At 36.2% G+C, this 20544-nt stretch overlaps 1 protein-coding gene across 3 annotated transcripts; it reads right to left on the bottom strand.

Annotated features, from left to right (window-relative positions):
- Positions 1-271: 271 nt before the first annotated feature.
- On the bottom strand, positions 272-19469 carry LOC143340376 (actin-binding Rho-activating protein). 3 transcript variants are annotated; one of them, XM_076762245.1, is made up of 4 exons: positions 19319-19469; positions 1590-1720; positions 1171-1420; positions 272-643 (listed from the first exon to the last, which is right to left on the bottom strand). In XM_076762245.1, exons 1-4 carry the CDS (start codon positions 19346-19348, stop codon positions 536-538), a joined length of 519 nt encoding a protein of 172 aa, XP_076618360.1. In that variant the 5' UTR covers positions 19349-19469; the 3' UTR covers positions 272-535. The 3 variants fall into 3 exon arrangements, with proteins under 3 accessions (XP_076618360.1, XP_076618361.1, XP_076618362.1); XM_076762246.1 differs by lacking the exon at positions 19319-19469 and adding an exon at positions 3398-3557; XM_076762247.1 differs by lacking the exon at positions 19319-19469 and adding an exon at positions 2218-2236.
- Between the last annotated feature and the right edge of the window lie 1075 nt (positions 19470-20544).

A 20544-nucleotide genomic window follows, 5' to 3' on the forward strand; every position in this document is an offset into this window, starting at 1 on the left:
TGACGCTGTCTTGCTATAGAAAATAAATTTAAGTAAAATAATCCAGTCGGATGGATGAGATACATTTTTGCTTTTGAAATATGTGAGATATACTTCGAGTTAAAAAATTTGACATTTCTTAAGAATGATATAACCGCGACGAGGCATTTAAGCGATTTACGATCTGATAATTTCTATCTTGATAAGTGAACAATGCTTGATTAAACGATTGCATCGAGATTAGATCGAAGTTTAATATAAATAAGATACTCGATAGAGAAACTGCAACGAATTTTATAAAAACTTTTATTTTTAATGTTCTATAGAATATCACATTTTACGTATTCCTTTCCTTACGTCGCTCTACATTAGCACTCACAAATTCTCACCCACTCATTTCACGTACGCGATCTCGAGGCTCAAATAGAAATTACAAACTATACTCAATGGTCATTCGCGTTATTTCTATGTGTCGTAAATAAATACAGGATAACAGGGACGATGCAATATGTCAGCGATCAAAGAATGAAAGAAACGACGTGGAGGGGGGTCATTGTTAACTTAATGGCGTTTCTTTTGTTATCTCCTTTAGTCGTTGGTTGTACGTCTGTCGGATCTCTGCGATAGGTTTCACTAAGTATATCGGTACATCGTCGTCCCGTCTCTGCAAGAAATTAACGATAATGGAGGTTTAATTTACGAAACTTCAATTATAAAAAGAATACAAAGGGTAAGATTTTATCAAGAAGATAGAGACTTTGCAAATGTTTAATAAAACAACAAAAATGCCCGTGAACTATAGAGAATTGAATTGAAAAAGTACAATTCATAGTAGTAATATGCCCCTGAAAGTATTGCACGAAACAAAACTATGATTCACTCGATCTATACTCCGAAGTTTCGATCATCTTTTCCTAGTATCAATCTACTTTTTCAACGAGGATGAAATTATTCGTGGATGTGTGAAGTATTGCAAATAAACGATTACGAATAACGAATAAAAAAAGTTTTACTTATAGAATGAGTCGTTCTGAAAGAAATAGATACCAAATTTGAGAGTTCCTTAATTTGCTCGTCTATTATTTGAATAAAACTTCCCCCATTTCTTTTAGATTGCTTTTAGAGCTATTCAGAATCAAAGTTTTGAAATATGCAATATTTTCTGGGGCATTTTGATTGTAGATCGTTTACCTGGAAAAGGCATTCCCCTTCGAAGTCAACGAACTTCTGTTTTCTGGCCCTCAGCAGCAGGCCCACGCATTTGTCGTTGATGTGCGTGTAAATGTTGAAAAGATCGCCGAACGTGATGGCGGTGATCTCAGGTTGATCTCGACATGGCGTGCCCTCGTGATAGATCACCTCGCACAGTTCGACCACTTCTTTCAGAATATGTGCTGTGGCTTTACGACCGCGAATGTCCGTCAGAGATCCAGCTACCGGTCTGAAATCAACGACTCGTTTAGTTATCTTATCGATTAAAAATTAGAACATGGAAAAACGGTTGGAGAAATAATTTTGAAATCTCTTTCGTTGGTTCCTCGAGTTAAAATGTAATTTCATTTGTTACTTGCCTCGATTTCTTTATAAACTGAATTTTGTTATGTACTCACCTGCCATACTCTTCTTTGGAGAACGTACGCTTCTCGAGGTTCAATCCGGACGTGAACGGATTTTTATTTTGCTTGTCTTTGTGTGTGTTCGCGTACTGGTTGAACATCGCTACCTTGTCACTCAAAGATTCCTGCAACACAGAAAAATACGTTGATTTTTTTACTTTAGAGAAAGGTGCTATTTTTAAAAGATCGAACACATTTTAACAGCACGGAGTGTTGACAAATAAAAAGTTGAACGAACGAATGTAAATGAAATTTAGTGGTCTCATTTATTTTATTACTGATACTTAAAGCATTGCAAACTGATCTTTTGTTTAAATGTTATAAATTCAACTTTTGGAAGGGATTCAGTAAAGATAGTTTCCATAACAAACTGATAAACAAGGCTTTTCAATATTTCTTTAAAATATTTGTTTTATTCAACTAGTATTTATAAAAATGATGGCGTATCATAATTAACGTGTTTATAAAATCACAAGAACCTAAAAGAGGCGTATTGAAATATTTCGAAGCAAGAAAACTGAGACTTCCATCGTTTTAAAAATGAAACAACGCAACTCGAATAATAATAATGCATTGATGTCGGTGAAATTGTGAAACGAGGAACTCGAAAACACTATTTTACGTTTTCTAAAAACTGCGGAGGAATACTCGTATGGGGAAGAAACGTCCAACAGTCGAGGGAACACTGTGGTCTCGTTGTCAGGGTTAATAGTGGGGCTTCTAATCCTCAAACCTGTCAATGCCATCGAATAATGTTCGTGAAATACATACTTCTCATACGCAATCGCAAAAGAAGCTTCGAAAATAATAAAATAAATTTTATCCAATGTAGTTCTAAAAATAATCAAATTTTAGTACAAAAAGAAAATAACACACAAGGTGAAACAAAGTAAAAATTATACAATATTATTGCTCATAAAATTTTGTAAAACATTTATTGAACAATACACTGCAAGGATACTTGATGAATTCTGAATGTTTATTACACTCGACTTCAGAATGAGAGAAAGATAACATCTTTGTTCGATGATTGCTTTCTTTACGAGTTTTAAACGATTGCGACAGAGTTTTGCAAGTATACCTGAGAGTATACTTTAAAATTTATATATAATATTATTATATGCATTAATATTGGGAATTTTTGTTTTAGTTTTCATTCTAATATTTCAATATTAACTTTTGCATTTGCTTAATTTGCTTTAATATTTATAAAATGCCTGATGGAACGTGCTTCGATTTCGTTTCCAATGTTTTGAATTTTTTGGAATTTTTAGTGCACACGATTACTTAAAAATTTTGTACGCTACTTTCGATGCACGTTTGTAAACAAATCAGTTGCTTTTAAGCGTCAGAGCGAGTACCGTAGCGCTAGAAACGATTGAAAGGACCGCGAGTAGTTCAGTGGAATAAGAATGTTTTAACCAGACGTCGGAGTCAAGTTCATTGTCGAGTCTCGAGCGGAGCACGCTTCTCCGTTTGAAAACAGAAAGCTGAACGAATCGTTTGCTATCAGAGACAGGCAGAATCACAACAAACACTTGTCAAATAAAAATTAAAATCGAAACTATTGAATATTTTACAATCGACAAATTAAAACTCTTCGAATAAACAGTTTGATTCTGAATTCTTCAAAATAAAATTGACAACAAACACTTGTCCTGTACTCGTCAAATAAAAATTATAATTGGAAGCACAGAATGAAATATTTAATAATTTATAATAAAAACTTTCATCGGTTGTCTATTGTTTGAATAAAAATTTCGCCCAACTCCGTACGCGACACGGTATTGAAAGATACTCACATACATCACTGACGACATTATTTCACTGTGTAACGTTTAAAAAAAATTGATTAGAGATTAAACTATTAATACTGTTGTGAGGAATAGCGAGAAAAATCGAAAACTCGCGATATCAACTGTTCTATAGTGTCTTGTCGGACTCTCGGCCGGTGAATACGGCGTCGCGACGCCGCGCGTCTTTTTATAAGATGGTAGCTACGTCAAAAAGCTCCCACCAAGAATTTCCGGAGAGCCGGCTCGCCACCAGCCGAAATATTCGCCGCTTTCGCGAGCCAATTCCGCGCGAATTCGTTGCTTTTGATTGGATGCCAACGGGCGAGTCCGTGCACCGGAAATGATGAATCTTCGACTCCATCCTGGTCACATTTTCTGCCGACAAATTCATTCACGAACCTCTTCGAATCCATCTTCGACGATTCCGTTTGGCCGCGTTTGTTTTTGTTTACGTTCGGAGATCGCCGCTTTTAACGAACTTTTTCCTTCCACGCCATTGTACAGGATCGCACGCATAGGCGTACAATCACGGGGGACATTAATATTATTAATGTAAAATTCCAAGTCTGTGGGTTTGTGATAGCTTTATAATTTCTTGTGTTTTTGTCCAAGTTAGATGGAATTTTGTTTTGTAGGTGGATTGTGTATCGCCATGTTTCTTTTTGTTATCGAATTTTTTCCAAATCTGTGGGTTTGTGATTCCTTTATAACTTCTGCTAGTTTTGCACAAGTTAGATGGAATTTTGTTTAGTTAATCTGTGTATTGTCATGTTTTTTCTTATCGAGCTTTTTCAAAATCTGTGGGTTTGTGATTTCTTCATAATCTTAGATATTGTTATCTAAGTAAGATGGCATTTTGCTTAGTTGGTGGACTGTGTATCACTATGTTTCTGTTTGTTAATACATTTTCCTCAAATTTGTGTGTTTGTGATTGCTTTATAACTTCTGTTATTTTTATCCAGGTAACATGAAATTTTATTTGGTTAGTCTGTGCATCGCCATGTTTCTTTTTGTTGTTGAATTTTCCCCAAATCTGTGGGTTTGTAATTTCCTCATAATCCCAGCTATTTTTATCCAAGTAAAATGGAATTTTGTTTAATTGGTGGGTTGTGTATCGCCCTATTTCCTTTCATTATCGAATTTTTTCCAAATCTGTGGGTTTGTGATTCCTTTATAACTTCTGCTATTTTTGTCCAACTAAGATGAAATTTCGATTAGTTGGCGTGTTTATTTCAACCTAAAGCGTAGGCTCCTTAATTTGCACGTGGGAGTTTCTCTTAACGACCAGCTCATTTCTATTAGATATACATTAATTCTATTATTAATTAGCCTTTCCGTTACTCAAAAGAGACAGGAACTTTTTAATAGACTATGGAATTTCTACTCGGAATGTAATTTATTTTTGAACTAATAATCATGTCGTAAACTTCACCACGTGTTTACAAGTAGAGTTTGCAGCAAAGCAGCATCCACAAATGGGAATAGAGTCATCAATACTCGAAATCCTTATTTCTGTTATCTTTATACGGGGTTAGATTAGATTAGATCGTTCGTGGAACGTCGAGTTTCGTGAAAACCTCTACGATGCCCATTCGGAAGAGAAAATACGCAAGTACGGCGATCTCCGTTTGAACCGATACGAGGGAATCTTCGCATTCCTGGGCTAATTTTAAATACCGAGGTATTTCGATGAAATTCCAACTATTGCACATGGCCATAATTACGAATCGTTTCGACTATCCGACGAACGCGACTCATTTCACGCGCCACGAATGGCAAATGAAACTATATTTAACGTCTCGAGAACCCACCACTCTTGGGCCATTTTAACATTTGAAATTGATTATTAAAAGAACGAGAACATTCTCGTGATTTGAGTTTAAAACTTTGAAAACAAAATCTCGTTCGAGATAAATTTATTCCATATTTTTCGTCTTGGATGGAATCGCCTGGAAAGTAGGAAATTGTGACGTTACAAATACAAATTCTCGTTTCTTTGAGAAATGCTATTCGACGAACGAAAAAGTAATTAATATTTTGGGTTTTGGTAATGATTTATGTAGAAACAGTTGGATCGATAAATTTATGTTATATTAACGTTCATAAGGTATTGGCTAGAGACACACTCATTGGCAACAATCCAGTTCCCTACTGACATGGATAAAAAAGAAATGATCGATAGGCTCTCTCGGTCTAACTATGTCTACAGGAACCACTCAGAGAAATTGCTACGGAATTTCTAATTTTTATTAAGTTTCTAAGCTTTCTTAACATTATTCTCTTCGATTTGTAACGAAAATCAAATGCAAATTAATTTGTTGGGCGTTGACGTTAGATCCAAGAATCGAAGAGTTATCCCTGATATTTAACAAACGCAACCATCGAAAACAGACATTTTGTCGTATTTCATTTTACGAAGACCAATTCAGAAGGAAGCAAAAAAAAAGTTAGCCGCAATTTCTTTTTAATTTTTGCGCTATATCTTCGAAACTGTGCAGACTTTCGTAAAAGAAGCAAAATAATATTGTTTCTATCGTCTTTCGATGGACAAACGAGGCCCTGCAAAAATTCTTTAGAGATTTCAGGAATTCGAATAACTATCGCAAGTTTTTTTTGTTTAGCATTGCGTTCGTCTATTTTTAAAACTCGAAATCGTTGGATCGGTAAAAAGTTCGTTCCTCGATTTACGCGCGTTCCCCGTCTCGATCCAGCTCGTAGGTCGTCGGTTTGTCATTGATAAACTGTTCCCGGTCGAAAGTTAATTCGGGACGATCAGAACACGGTAACGCGATCACCTCGTTAAACGAGTTAACCGGCACTTGTTCCGGTGTCTTTTTGGCATCGTGGCGGTTGTTAGAATTTCCTAAATTTTCGCACGCTCGTCACGCGGGACCCGGCCAATTTAGAAAACGCCGTTCCGGAATAATTGGATCGGCAACGTATCGGCGCTAAATCATTCAAGGAAGATTGACGAGCATCCCCTGGTATCCCCTCGAACAATATTCCAAAAGCTTTTTATAGCCCCAGAAAAAGAAAAAGGAGAAAGCAAAACCAAAGATACTTAAGTAATAAAAAAGAGTATAATTTAAGAAATTTATTTGTTTGAAAAGTTTTCGACTTCGTCTCATATTTATTGAGAAATACGTGTTTCTTTTTGAAACAATGTCCTCAACAAAATTTACACATAATCCATTCTGCAATCTTAAGTATCACAAAATAAATTATAATATGTCTCCAAAAAATTCGGAAACCAATACACTGTGTCTGGTAATTGGCTGATACCTATGGGGACAGTTACTGCACTCGCCAGCAGAGGGCCACACTCAACTTGTTTCTCTCACAAGTACTTGACCGACCTCCCATTCCCATATGTATATACGCTCTTCGACCCAACATCCAATGTCCCGGTACAAACACAGTCCTCAGTGTAAGGATTCTCTGTCATATTGTTGTTTCTGCTTCTATACATCTTCATAAAGCTTTTACCAAACGTATGTTACAAAAGAATAAGCAGAACTTGCTAGTATAATAGTTGGGTTGCCTTTATTGATGGGTTCCATTAGCAGGCCCCAGGACGAAATGCATACAGCAAACGATTTAGAGTCAAAACACCATAAGTCAAAAGAGAAAAACTAGTACGAAAAGTCGGTAATTATACTTGTGACTCGACCAAATATTTCCATATTCTCGGGACGCATTCCTCGGGAATTTGGAGAGCCAAAAAGACACTTCTTTCTACTCGTTGCACGAAATGAATCATTCGTAAGCAGCCCACGTATCGCGAGGACCCTCCCCCGTTTGAGAACAGAGAATTCTCTGACGCATCACGAGTAAATTTACTGTGAAACGTTCTCCGTGCGACGTAGAGTGAGTACGCGGCTGTGGAATTTCGCGTTTACTATTAGAGTCTCGAGGGCAACTCTCTGACGTAGTCGTTCATTGATGGCCGTGCACATCGGACGACGCAAAAACTGCGATCTAATTTCGCGTTTCCGGTTCGTCCGGCAGTTGACGAATGCTCCTTTTACGGTGTCAGTCCCGCGCGAGCCACTTGGAACGCGTTCGAAAGTTCGCGCTAAAAGGAGAATGAGCAAAGATGGCCGCCCGAAGTCATACGCACCGCGCAACGACCGGTTCGAAAGTTTGTTTATTTACGACGATCGAACGACCACTCGAGCTCTCGTCGGATTCCGCGGATGACGTTCCGCGTCTTGGAAGAAATTTACGCTAGTAGTATCGTGGAACGTCGCGATTTGGAAATAGATTTTGAGAGAACAGCCGTCCTTCGAAGCGATTTAGGTCAGTGTCTCTCAAACCACGATCAGACCGGTTTAAAATCGTAACTTTTATCGTTCACAAAACCATCCAATCGATTAAAAAAATAATATTGTGTAGGAATTATTAATATTAATATTAGTGTAGGAATTAGAGGTAACAAATTAATCATTGAACCCCTCTGCAGAAGATCCACTCGAGACATTCCTCAGTTAATAAACATTCACATCCATTCCTACAATTGTTTCAAAGGTTGAGCCTTCTATTTTACTCTGAAATTTGTTTCAAGATTCAAACGATCCCTGAAAGTGTAAACTTTGTACCCATCAAAGTTGCTTCTTTCGAGTTACGAAAAAAATTTTTTTATTCAAATATAAGTACATTTTCTCTGGAAAAAAGCAGTTTTAAGAAGGTGAGGTCTGAGAAACACTGGCTCAGATAATTTCGAGATTTGTTTAGTCTTAGGAAAACAGGTGTGTATGCACGAGCCAGCGGGAGATGGATGATAACATGTACTTGGCAAAGTGGTTTACGAGGATCAATGTGCGTAGTGTGGTCGTAACGATTACGTAAAAAAAAGATTTTACATATAACTATGCAATTATAAATGATAATAACGATAACGGTGATTATAAAATTATTGCCGGGTTTAATCAACCGCCAGAGAGCTTAAACTGCAGTTCAACTTATCAGAAATTCAATATCAAATGCAATAAAAGCTTCCATTGCACATACTATCCGACTTACGGTTTGAAAAATATGAAAGCTCGAAGAGTTATCTCGTATCGTTTTTTACTAACAATACGTGCATTTTATTGCATTTCACGTGTTATCGCATCCCCAACCAACGGAGTGAATAATCTCGATGACATTTTAATTATTAAAAATGAAAGACTATCGAAAATGTGTAATTTATTGTTACAATCTCAATTTTCTGTTGTTTCTACCAGAGTTATTTTCGCTTTTAGAAATTGATAAGGAATGGCAGGTGTCCCTTAAAAAGAAATAGTGCAACTTCGCCTCGGTGAAGCTGTTTCAAGAATTTATTTCAAGCCACCTCAGGAATTTGTTATCAAAATACTAGATGCGTCCGCATAGTAAAAATATCTATTGCTGCGTCAAAGAATGTTTGGACCGTGTTGCGATGGACCGTGCACTTCGGACTCATCCTTCACGGTTAGATCGCAGAGAATTAGGTGGATGTTCGTGACTCGTTTCGTCTTCAATTTGCTCCTGCCTCCAAGACAGCGATCTATACGCGTACACGCGATTTCGGAATTATTTTATTCGCTCGAACGACGTAAACATCGTAATAAATTAGGAATAAAACTTGCTATATTAAAATCGATAAATTCTCCCTGTTCAACGGTTTCAATCAACCGTTCGAGGTTGTCTTCGAGGCTACCAGAATAGAATAATCTAAGTTATAAAATTGAGAAACGAACATTGAACGAACTATTTAACAATGAAATGTGTGGATAAAGGGTAAAATAAACTGGTAAAGCATGAGGGTACAATATACAGGGCATTCGGCCACCCCCGGGAAAAATTTTAGATTCTAGAGGCCAAAATAAGACGAAACTCAAGAATATCAATTTCTTGACTGAGGTTTCGTTAAAAAGTTATTAAAAAATTAAATTAAAAAATTTCAGATCGTTCAAAAAAAATTATTTTTAGCTAGGGGGGTCAATTGCAATCATTTTCGGTGAATAGACATACCCCCGAAATCCTACGCATTTTCGAGAAAAAAAGTCATTACTAAAGATATAATGTCTGACCATAATTGTCTGTTACCCTAAAAATTTAAAAGTTTCAAATCGTTCTAAAAAAATTATTTTCGATTGCAGGGGTAGATTGCAATCATTTTTGGTCATTACACATATCCCCGAATTCCTACGCATATTCGAGAAAAAAATTCCTTACCGAAAATATAATTTCTGGCCATAAACGTCTGCCCGAATTTTCATGCGAATCTTTAAAACGTCATAACTTCTGAACGGATTGGACGATTTTAATGTTTAAAAAAGCAAACTACGCGTATTTTGGTGGAGAATATGTACAAATCGCAAAAATATTCGAAAAGTTAGTCCTTGACCCCGGAAAATGAAAAAAACCTCACAAAAATAGTCCAATTTTCAAACAGCCATAACTCCTACAATTGTGAATATATTTCAATGAAACTTTTTTCTGAAGTAGAGCTCATGAGTACCTACAAAAAAGTATTGGACAATTTTTCTGTAGGGCGTCAAACAAAATTACTAAAAATCAAAAACGAATTTTTAGGAAAAATCGACAGGGGGTAGCTCCTGAAATTTTTCGGTGAAAAAAAAAATTTTCAAACCGTTCTGAAAAAATTATTTTTGGCTAGGGGGGTTAATTGCAATCATTTTTGGTGAATAGACATACCCCTGAAATCTTACACATTTTCGAGGAAAAAATTCGATTAGATATTCAAATTTTTCGATGAAAAGAAAAATTTTCAAATCGTTCTGAAAAAATTATTTTTAGCTAGGGGGATTAATTGCAATCATTTTTGGTGAATAGACATACCCCCGAAATCCTGCACATTTTCGTGAAAAAAATTCATTACTGAAAATATAATGTCTGACCATAACTTTGAACGTTAATAATTTTTTAACGAAGCCTCTATCAACAAATTGCTATTCTTGGTTTTCGTCCTATTTTGGCCTCTAGAATCTCCCATTACAATTTTCCCCAGGGTTGGCCAAATACCCTGTATAAAAAACAAAGTCCAAGTGCATACCTAATATGTTTATATAGATTATAGAGAGTAAAAATATGTACAAAATTATGAAAGTTTTCATTTCAAACCATTCAGGTATTTAGAAGTTTATTTAGGATGAACGTTTCCGGAAAGCATCGTGTCGGTCACCGGTGACCGGCACTCAAAGTGTTAATCCTTCAAGTGCCTTTGTTAATTGCAAAAACTTAACCGAGTATTTTTATATTTACGAAGCAAACTTTATCACCTAAGTATAGTGGACATCGTATTAGCCTATTTTTTAACATCTTTACAGTGACATGTCTCCTTAAAAAAAATTACTATTTGAACGACGGGCTTTATCGTATATTAAAATACATTTAAGATTAAAGTTGGTGTCGTATCTGAAGGGTTAAAACTTCTGAAACATTCCAAATATTCTGCTGGAAATGACCAGTATAGAATGTCTGATTATTGACGGGCACTTTTCACTTAAAACGCGCGCACGCTTAGCGAAACAGTGTCTGACAGATGACTGGAAGTATCTACTTATTCACGAATGGACAGTCGCGTTCGAGTAGCGCGAAATTTGAACCAAAAAAAACTTAGATCTTCCCCTTATCGTTTTCTTTTAAATAGGAAACAATGTTAAAAAGATGCAGAAATATATTTCTTGCGTTAATGGTCAATCATTCGAGTGATCTTTTCCAAAAGCTAAACTCAACTACCTTGAATAGAACAAATTTTAGTATCCATATTTTTCACAGTATTTACAACGAATTTATTTCACTGAAAAATTCAGGGATTTCGAACAATTTCCCAAATTATTCCTTCTTTTTAATTACGATTCGAAAGAGTCTCGAACAAAACTGTTTTGCAATACGATCTTTTGTGAAAAATGGGGAGTATAAAATAAAATAAATGAAAATGACAATAGTTGGGTGGTTCAATTTTTTTTCTTTGTTTCGATAAATTTCCCCGGTCCGTTCGTGGTCGTTGCAAAGTTTCTAAAATTAATTCGAAGGAATTCGACCGCGATTTAATCGAGATTTTCATCGACGTCCTTCGAGTGGCGATGCCCCGTGGGCATTCTTTCGCTGGCGGGCCGTTGTCACCGCGGAAAAAAGAAAACCGACGGAACGTATGCAAGAAAACGGTCCGGAATGTCCGTGTGAAGCTAACGTAACGCGACGGATCAGGTCCCAAGCACGTGCGGGATATAAATAATTCCAGAAGCCACGGGCTCGCGCGATGTTTCGTTTCGTGTGAATGAAGACTACGCCGCGTCCTTGTAAACATCCAAGCGATACGAATAAACTTCACGACGATGATTAACTGACCCAGCATTCCAAAATTCCTCCTCATTTCAATAGGGAACTGTCTCGTTCCTCGCGAAAAACTCGAACAATACGATCGGAAATTGTTTTACGCTTGAAACAATAAATTGTGATTTTTGAAACATTATTATTACTTGTTAGGCTCGATGATCGACGATGCAAACCATTGCAAAGCATTTCTAGTAACACCTAGTATTTATGAAATAATTAGTGAATGATCGATATTATTTTTTGTTACGAAACAGTATGTATAAAGTTAAAAAATGTGAGACATACGTTGGTCTAAATTGAAAGATAAGTAGATTATTCTATTTTGATTGAAAGAGCTGAAGAATTGGATGAAATTAATAATATTTAATATTTATTAACGATAACGAATATTAATTAACGATATTAACGAAGAAGTCATCATAGATAATAAATAAAGGATAAATTTTGTAATTTGCGTATATGTAAATAGTAACTCTTGCTAATGGCCTGTGAAGGTTTACTCTTAATAAATATCAAATATAAAAAGAAATTCAAATTGCAAAAAAGTAATTTCTACCAGTTTATGATGAAAATAAAAAACGAGTTTTCCCAAGGATGATGAGTTGTATTTTAAACTTTTTGAAAAATATTAATATACTAGACTATGTATTTAATAATTTTGTAATTCATATAAATATGAATATTAACCCTTCCTAATGATCTTTCAAAATACAACCTTAATAAAAATAACAATTACAATTGCAAAAATATAAGAAGGAATAATTTCCACCATCTTATAACAAAAGTAAAAAACTAGTTTTCCCAAGGATGAAGAGTCACATTCTAACATTTTTAACCATATTAATCTACTGGAACATATTTAACAATTTTGTAGTTTATATAAATGTGAATATCAATCCTTGCTAATGGTTTTTCAAGGTAGAACCTTAATAAAAATCAAATATAAAAATAATAATTACTATTATGAGAAAATAAGAGGAAGGCCTAATGTCTACCATCTTATAACAAAAGTAGAAAACCAGATTTCTCAGGGATGAAGAGTAATATTTTAAACTTTTTGGGCCATAGTAATCTACTAAACTATATTTAATAATTTTGTAATTTATATAAACGTGAATAGTAACTCCAGCTAATGGCCTTCATGGTTTAACTTTAATAAAAGTAACAATTTCAATTGCAAGAAAATAAAAGGAGGGAATAATCTCCACCATCTTATAACGAATATAAAAAACGAGCTTTTCCAAGAATAAAGAGTCACATTTTAACATTTTGAACCATGTTTAATAATTTTGTAATTTATATAAACGTGAATGTCAACCCTTGCTAATGACCTTTCAAGGTTCAATCTTAATAAAAATCAAATACAAAAATAATAATTTCTACTTAAAAAAAGTAAGAGAAAGGAATAATTTTCACTGGTTTGCAACGAAATTTGCAATTGCAAGAAAATAAAAGGAGGGAATAATCTCCACCATCTTATATCGAATATAAAAAACGAGTTTTCCCAAGAATAAAGGGTCAGATTTTAACATTTTGAACCATATTTAATAATTTTGTAATTTATACAGAGTGTTCGCCCACCCCTGGGAAAAATTTTAATGATTGTAATTGACTCTTGAATGAAACTTTTCAATTTCGCCGAAAAGTTTGGGCACCTACCCCTGGTCGATTTTTCTTAAAAATTCGTTTTTGATTTTTAATCAATTTCTTTGACGTCGTATGAAAACATTGTTTAATACTTTTTTGTAGGTACCCCTGAGCTCTACTCCAGAAAAAAGTTTCATTGAAATATATTAAGTATTATAGGAGTTATGGTCGTTTGAAAGTTGGACCATCTTTATAGGGGTTTTTCTCACTTTACGGTATCAAGGAACAACTTTTTCGATATTGTTAGAATCCCTACATACTCTTCACTAAAATACGCGTTATTTGCTTTTTTAAACATTGAAATCCTCCAATCCGTTCAGAAGTTATAACATTTTAAAGAAGCATTTCTGGCCTCACATTATATTTTCGATAAAGAATTTTTTTCTCGAAAGTGAGTAGGATTTCAGGGGTATGTGTATTCACCAAAAATGATTGTAATTGACCCCCGCAACCGAAAATAATTTTTCCAGAACGATTTGAAATTTTTGAATTTAATTATTAATAACTTTTTAACGAAGCCTCCATCAACAAATTGGTATTCTTGATTTTCGTCTTATTTTGGCCTCTAGAATCCCCCATTAAAATTTTTCCCACGGTTGGCCGAACACCCTGTATAAACTTGAATATCAACCCTTGCTAATGACCTTTCAAAGTACAATCTTAATAAAAATCAAATACAGAAATAATAATTTCTATTTAAAAAACATAAGAGAAAGGAATAATTTTCACCGGTTTGCAACGGAAGCGAGAAACGAACGAATGGTTTCTCGATGATCGTGAACTGCGCAGCGATTCGACGTCTGTTGGCACCGACCACGGGATCTCGGGGTAATTAGGCGAATCCGCGTCAACCGGCTTACATAACCGCGGCGGATTTGACTCATAAAACTCGCGAGTTGACACCCGGGCTGAGATTTAGATCGTCCTCCCCTGCTGGCGTTGCCCTCTGGGGAAACGTTGAATGGCGAAATCGTTGAAGTTTTCCGCGACGGGCCGCCATCTTATAAATAAATCTCTGCTCGACGAAAAAAAGTTCCTCGGATCCAGCCACCGGACGGGAATGGTCATTCGTAGCCAAATTGGACGATGCTTGGAACAACGATTCGCTTAAATTTCGGGTATATCGTTAGCTTCTATACTTGAACGCGCCTCGAAGTATTTTGTCAGTCGTTCGAGCAGCTCTGATGATTCGTAGCTGTCCGAAACGGTCGGTGCCAAACGTTTTTCGCACGAATTATTTTCCATTTCTGTTCTGCCAAGGTGAATCTTGGGTCGCTATATTTTCGAAAACGTTTACAGCGATATCGTGGATCGACTCTGCCAAAATTCATTAAGAAGCTCCTGATAGGACTGATTCATTGAACGGGACGAATTTACGGGGGATGCTCGATTGTAACTTTGCGAATTTAATTCGACGAGTGGCGTTTCATCCGCTGGGACGACGGTTTATCTCAGCCCCTAGCCAATGAAAAGGGGAAATTATGCGTACTGTCTGGGCAAGGGTGGACGCTGGCGCCCGACCAAGGTCACGGCTAAAGAAATTGCGTCCTTTCCAGCGTTCGGCGACCTTTTTTTGTGGCTTGAAATATCTTCGATAAGGCTGACCTTCGTACCGCCAGAGCCGCTGACAAAAACTAATTCGGTCAAACGAGTTGACACGGTTGCAGCGAGCATAACTCGCGGTCAACCTTGAGTTGAATTTATTTAGAACAACGTATAAATTCGATATATTCCCATAATTTATGATATACTTGATAATCTATATTTTCTGTACGCGCGATTACATAATTTGACAGTTGTACGTAAGTGGTGCCATTTGTCTTTTCACTGGTTTGCAATAACGTTGACAAGTCTTGGATACAAATTATTTAAAAATAAATAGATCGTGTGAATTTGTAATCTTTTTAATTCAATTCAATGGTTGATGTGGGTCTCTTTTGATGAAATAGTGTAGATAATAGATGTGTTTTCATACGATGCTACGAAACAGACCACCATTCGTTCGCAACCCCGATAAAATTAAACTGGAACCTGTTTTATTAGTGGACAATCGATTTTGCGCCACGGTCTTTGCCCTTATGCCTAACCTATTCGTAAATCGATGCAGACCCCAGGGGAATTAAAACAGTAACGTGTGAATGCGTGTTAGCATTTTAAGGGAGGAATCAGTGCACTTAGAGACGTAATGATTACGAGAAGTTTTTTATAATATGTAGTTGTAGAATAATAAATAATGTAGTCTTCTGAGTCGTATAAATTACAATAATCTTTTTCAATCGTTACAATGGGAAATGCATTTACGTCAAACTGATGGAATTTCAAACTCCTGAACATATTCTTCATCCAAACAAATTAATGTATATAAAAGGAAGAGCAATCATCATAAGTTTGAAGTTGAGCATCATTTCTAATTTCTGAAAAGATCTGCAAGAATATATCGAAGCAACAAATGTAAAAGAACCTAATGTTGTGGAATGAGTAAATAGAATATTTATATCGTATTATGACATACAAGTTTAATATACTTTCGATATTTCATATTTTAGCTATTTTAACAGTTAACTCAATGCACCAATAATTTGCACTTTGTAACAACTTATTCTTCCTACGCTACTGGTTTATTTTTGTATTGTCGATACAAATATTGCTTTTACATGTTTCTTCTTAATAACTTCTAACGATCTCTGTCACTGCTCGCTACTGCTAGCCACTACTGACCACTGCTAACAATTGCTGACAACCTCTAACTATCACTCCTGGACACTTCAAGCCACTGCAGGTCATTACTAGTCGCTGCTGACCACTGCTGACCACTGCAAGCCGCTGCTGACCACTGCTTGCATGTTAACATTTTTACCTGCAGTGGTCTGCAGTGGTCTGCAGTGGTCTACAGTGACTAACAGTGAGTAGCAGTGGTTATCAATGATCAGCAGTGGCTAGAAGTGGCCAGCAGTGATAGGTAGAGGTTGTCAGCAGTTACCAGCAATCATCTACTGTCCTTAGCAGTGGTCAGTTGTGGTCAGCTGTGGTAATCAGTGACTAGAAGTGGACAGCAGTGATCAACTGCGGTTAACAGTGTCCAGGAGTGATACATAGACGTTGTCAGCAGATGACCAGCAGTGGCTAGCAGCGATTAGCTGTGGCTAGTTGTAGCCAGCAGTAATACTTAGAGATTGTCAGCAGATGCCAACAGGTACCAACTATGGCTAGCAGTGATGGTTAAACGTCGTCTGCGATTCATACGTAATACATACTCCGGTCATTGTACTAGACTCGAGACTGGAGTGGATCGAGATATCTGAATTTGAGTGTGAGGGTAGGAATAGGAGCCTGCTATTCCACTCAGGAGCTATCTGTCATTCAGACTATAGTCTGGTCGTCATACTTATACTACGTTTTGCGATACATACATATTCGATATATTTTTTCTTCCTTCAACGGAAATAAGACGTCGTACGACGATCACCAGAAACGGTCATACGATGGATCATCAATCGCAGCCAAAGCATCGGGATTCGCAAACTCGTCTCCCGTTTCGTAGCGAGTGGCTCTCGTCCAGGTGAGAGCAAATGTGGATCGCCGTTTGCGAATACCTTTGCGTGACTAATATAGCCGAGGCTGCCAAATCGTCCCGCTCGGTTGTCGCAATGAAAATCTTCGAACTCCGTCGGACGAGTGTCGCGCGCGTGTCGTTGACACTGTTGAGCTGTCGCGATGTTGATCCCGCGTTCCTCGCGAACGTTTTCCTGGCGTTCAGAGGATCGAGAATATGTCAACCGCGTTTCGTGGCGCTAGCGGACGGAACGTCGGGGATTCACGCGCGTCTCGCGTGCCTTGGATCGAGAATCCCGAGTGCAAAGTTGTGTCTCGAGATCGGAATTTCGGGCAAGACGCATTTAATAGTAACGCGATTTTATTTATGGGTCTATGTAGACCCACGCCTCACGATTGTGACATTCGTGGACGAAATGTATTCACGAAAAATGAGTTTCGTTGAGAAACACTGCCTTTGGATGATGACTCCTCGTCGATGGGGAGGTCGATTTGAGCAAATGTGAATTGTTCCTTTTTATGGGGTCAGTTGACCTAATGTGGAATAGATTCCTTATTTAACATATTGAAATATTGAAACAATTATCGCAATATTGTCATTGACGATGAATGCAATCGATTACATGTTCGTCAAAAAATCTTGAAGAAAATATCGCAGTTTTTGTAAGGTAAGTGCGTCAGCTTTGTGTTAGCTCGATTATTTCTTCAAATCTAAATATAAATATATTTAATATAATTATACAGTGGATGTGAAAAGTACTCATACAGTGATTAATTACGGCTAAAATTCTGAATAATAATGTCTATTAAACAATATTTTTTCAATAACCATGTCAGATGAATTCTCCAAAGTCTATCGAACGACAATATCAAATAAATAAAATAAATATTCATACATTTATACAAGGTGTTCGGCCAGTTTTGAAAAAAATGTGAATGGGAGATTCTAAAAGCCAAAATAAGACGAAAATCAAGAATACTAATTTGTTGATGGAGGCTTCGTTAAAAAGTTATTAACGTTTAAAATTCCGCCAGTACTGAATTTTTTTCTCGAAAATGCGCAAGATTTCAGAGGTATGTGTAATGACCAAAAATAATTGTAATTGACCTCTGCAACCGAAAATAATTTTTGCAAAACGATTTGAAATTTTTTTCTCCATCGAAAAATTTCACACCTTCTCGAATTTTTTTCTAGAAAGTGGGTAGGATTTCGGGGGTATGTTTAATGACCAAAAATGCTTGCAATTAACCCCTGTAATTAAATATAATTTTTTTAGAATGATTTGAAAATTTCTTTTTCCATCGAAAAATTTCACACCTTCTCGAATTTTTTTCTAGAAAGTGGGTAGGATTTCAGGGGTATGTGTAATGACCAAAAATAATTGTAATTGACCCTGACAACCGACAATAATTTTTGCAAAACGATTTGAAATTTTTTTCTGCATCGAAAAATTTCACACCTTCTCGAATTTTTTTCTAGAAAGTGGGTAGGATTTCCGGGGTATGTGTAATGACCAAAAATGCTTGCAATTGACCCCTGTAATTAAATATAATTTTTTTAGAATGATTTGAAAATTTTTTTTTCCATCGAAAAATTTCACACCTTCTCGAATTTTTTTCTCAAAAATGGGTAGGATTTCAGGGGTATGTGTAATGACCAAAAATGATTATAATTGACCCCCGTAACCGAAAATAATTTTTCCAGAACGATTTGGAATTTTTGAATTTAATTGTTAATAACAAATTGGTGTTCTTGATTTTCGTTTTATTTTGGCCTCTAGAATCCCCCATTAAAATTTTTCACTTTTGGAGAAAATGTGAATGGGAGATTCTAAAGGCCAAAATAAGACGAAAACAAAGAATACCAATTTATTGATGGAGGCTTCGTTAAAATGTTATTAACGTTTAAAGTTCCATACCAAAATTAATCCACTACTGAATCATTGTAAATTTTCCCATATAACAAACAGTTAATAAAAATTCTTGAGTCAAAATAACGAATAATCATTACAAATATATTTTGGAATGCTTCCTCTGTTTGTTTGTTTTATCCAAGAGAATTTGTATACAAGAGCAGCGAAGTTTAAATTTATAACCGAAACATATAACAATAATTCTTTCATTGCGTAGCGTAATGTTTACTAGAAGCTTTTTTTAAATCACACGTACTACGTCGCTATTAAAAACACACCATCTTCTTTCGCGTCGTTACTATTATTTTTCTACTAAATTTGACACTTGGAGCTCTCGATTCCTTCTAAATTAAATTCTTTATCAAATTAAAATAATTTAAATCTTCCATACACAGGCTCGATGGATTTCAATTAATTTTACACAGTGGGTGGGTGAAATTGCAATAAGAAAACAGTCTTCGTGCGTTTCGACAAACTCTTAATCACTGACCTCCTCGGAGTCGCTCGCACAGGAAGCCATCTTTCGTTCAAGGGTTGTTCGGGGGCAAAGGGTGACGAGAAATTACAGTTTTTCAACGAGAAATTCTTCACTCGGGCTAGCAGAGTAAATTTCAACCTCGCTCGCGGTGACTTTGCGACGACTGCAACGTTCTATTTTCGCTAAAGGCAGCACACGTGGTCACGTCGACACGTTGCTAGGAAAATCCAAGCTGGCCGTCGAGCGCGCGATTTCGTTCGAAACACTCGAGGGTTGAAATCGATATCGATAAGGGCCACGAGAGGTCTCAAGTTCAATCGAAACCCGATACGAGACGAAAACTTGACTCTCGAGGGCTAAAGACGATCGTCAACCATAACGATATAACGATATTATGGTTTTGGTGCTTGTGTCGCGACGTGGAGGAAACGCAGCCTATTTGGAACACCGAAGAATAGTGGAATCTTCATTGTGTGGATTAACTTGGAGACACGAGTGTTCGTACAAGTCGTTTAAATGGATAGAAAGTGCAAAGAATTAAAAAGAAGCAATAGTTTTTTGATCTTCTTATTTTGTATACCAGAAGTTTTCTTTCACCCTTATAATTGAATATCTCAAACTGTGCATTCAGCAGTATAGTATTCATATCATTTGTAAATTTAGTGGTGTAATAATAAAACAAGAAAGTTAAATCTGTGAATATTGCAAATAACTTCTAAGAGTTAGAGTTGGTATTTAATATAGACGCAATTTCACTGTAATTTCTACTTGTGATTAGATCGCAAGAAACAATGATTTTGTACCCTATCTGGTTTTTAATTTTTTGGTATGAAATTGAATTAGTAGTATTTTAAATAACCTGCACCTTGGTTGAATCAGATTTTAGATAATTTTCAAGTACAAAAGTTTATTAGCTTCCCTATGATACTATGTAGTTTTATTCGTTTCCATCTTATAAATTACTTTTCTATTCCTGTTTGGCAAACTGGTATTCTATGTATGTTGCACTTCTTTTATTATATGTATACACTCTTTACACTCTTGCACGAATAGACCTTACACCTTATGGACTTTCGTGACCCAATCTGACTGCCATACTAACATTGAAAATTCTCGAAAGTGATGATTATAGCGTCCTCCTATTCTCATGGATGGTGGTCAGTTGAGAAACTATTCACTGAATTTAGTATTGATGGGCAGACAGTTGTAACGTGTGCGTAAATACATACATACGAGTT

The sequence above is a fragment of the Colletes latitarsis genome, chromosome 3 (genome assembly GCF_051014445.1).
Source record: "Colletes latitarsis isolate SP2378_abdomen chromosome 3, iyColLati1, whole genome shotgun sequence".
NCBI classification, from domain to species: domain Eukaryota; kingdom Metazoa; phylum Arthropoda; class Insecta; order Hymenoptera; family Colletidae; genus Colletes; species Colletes latitarsis.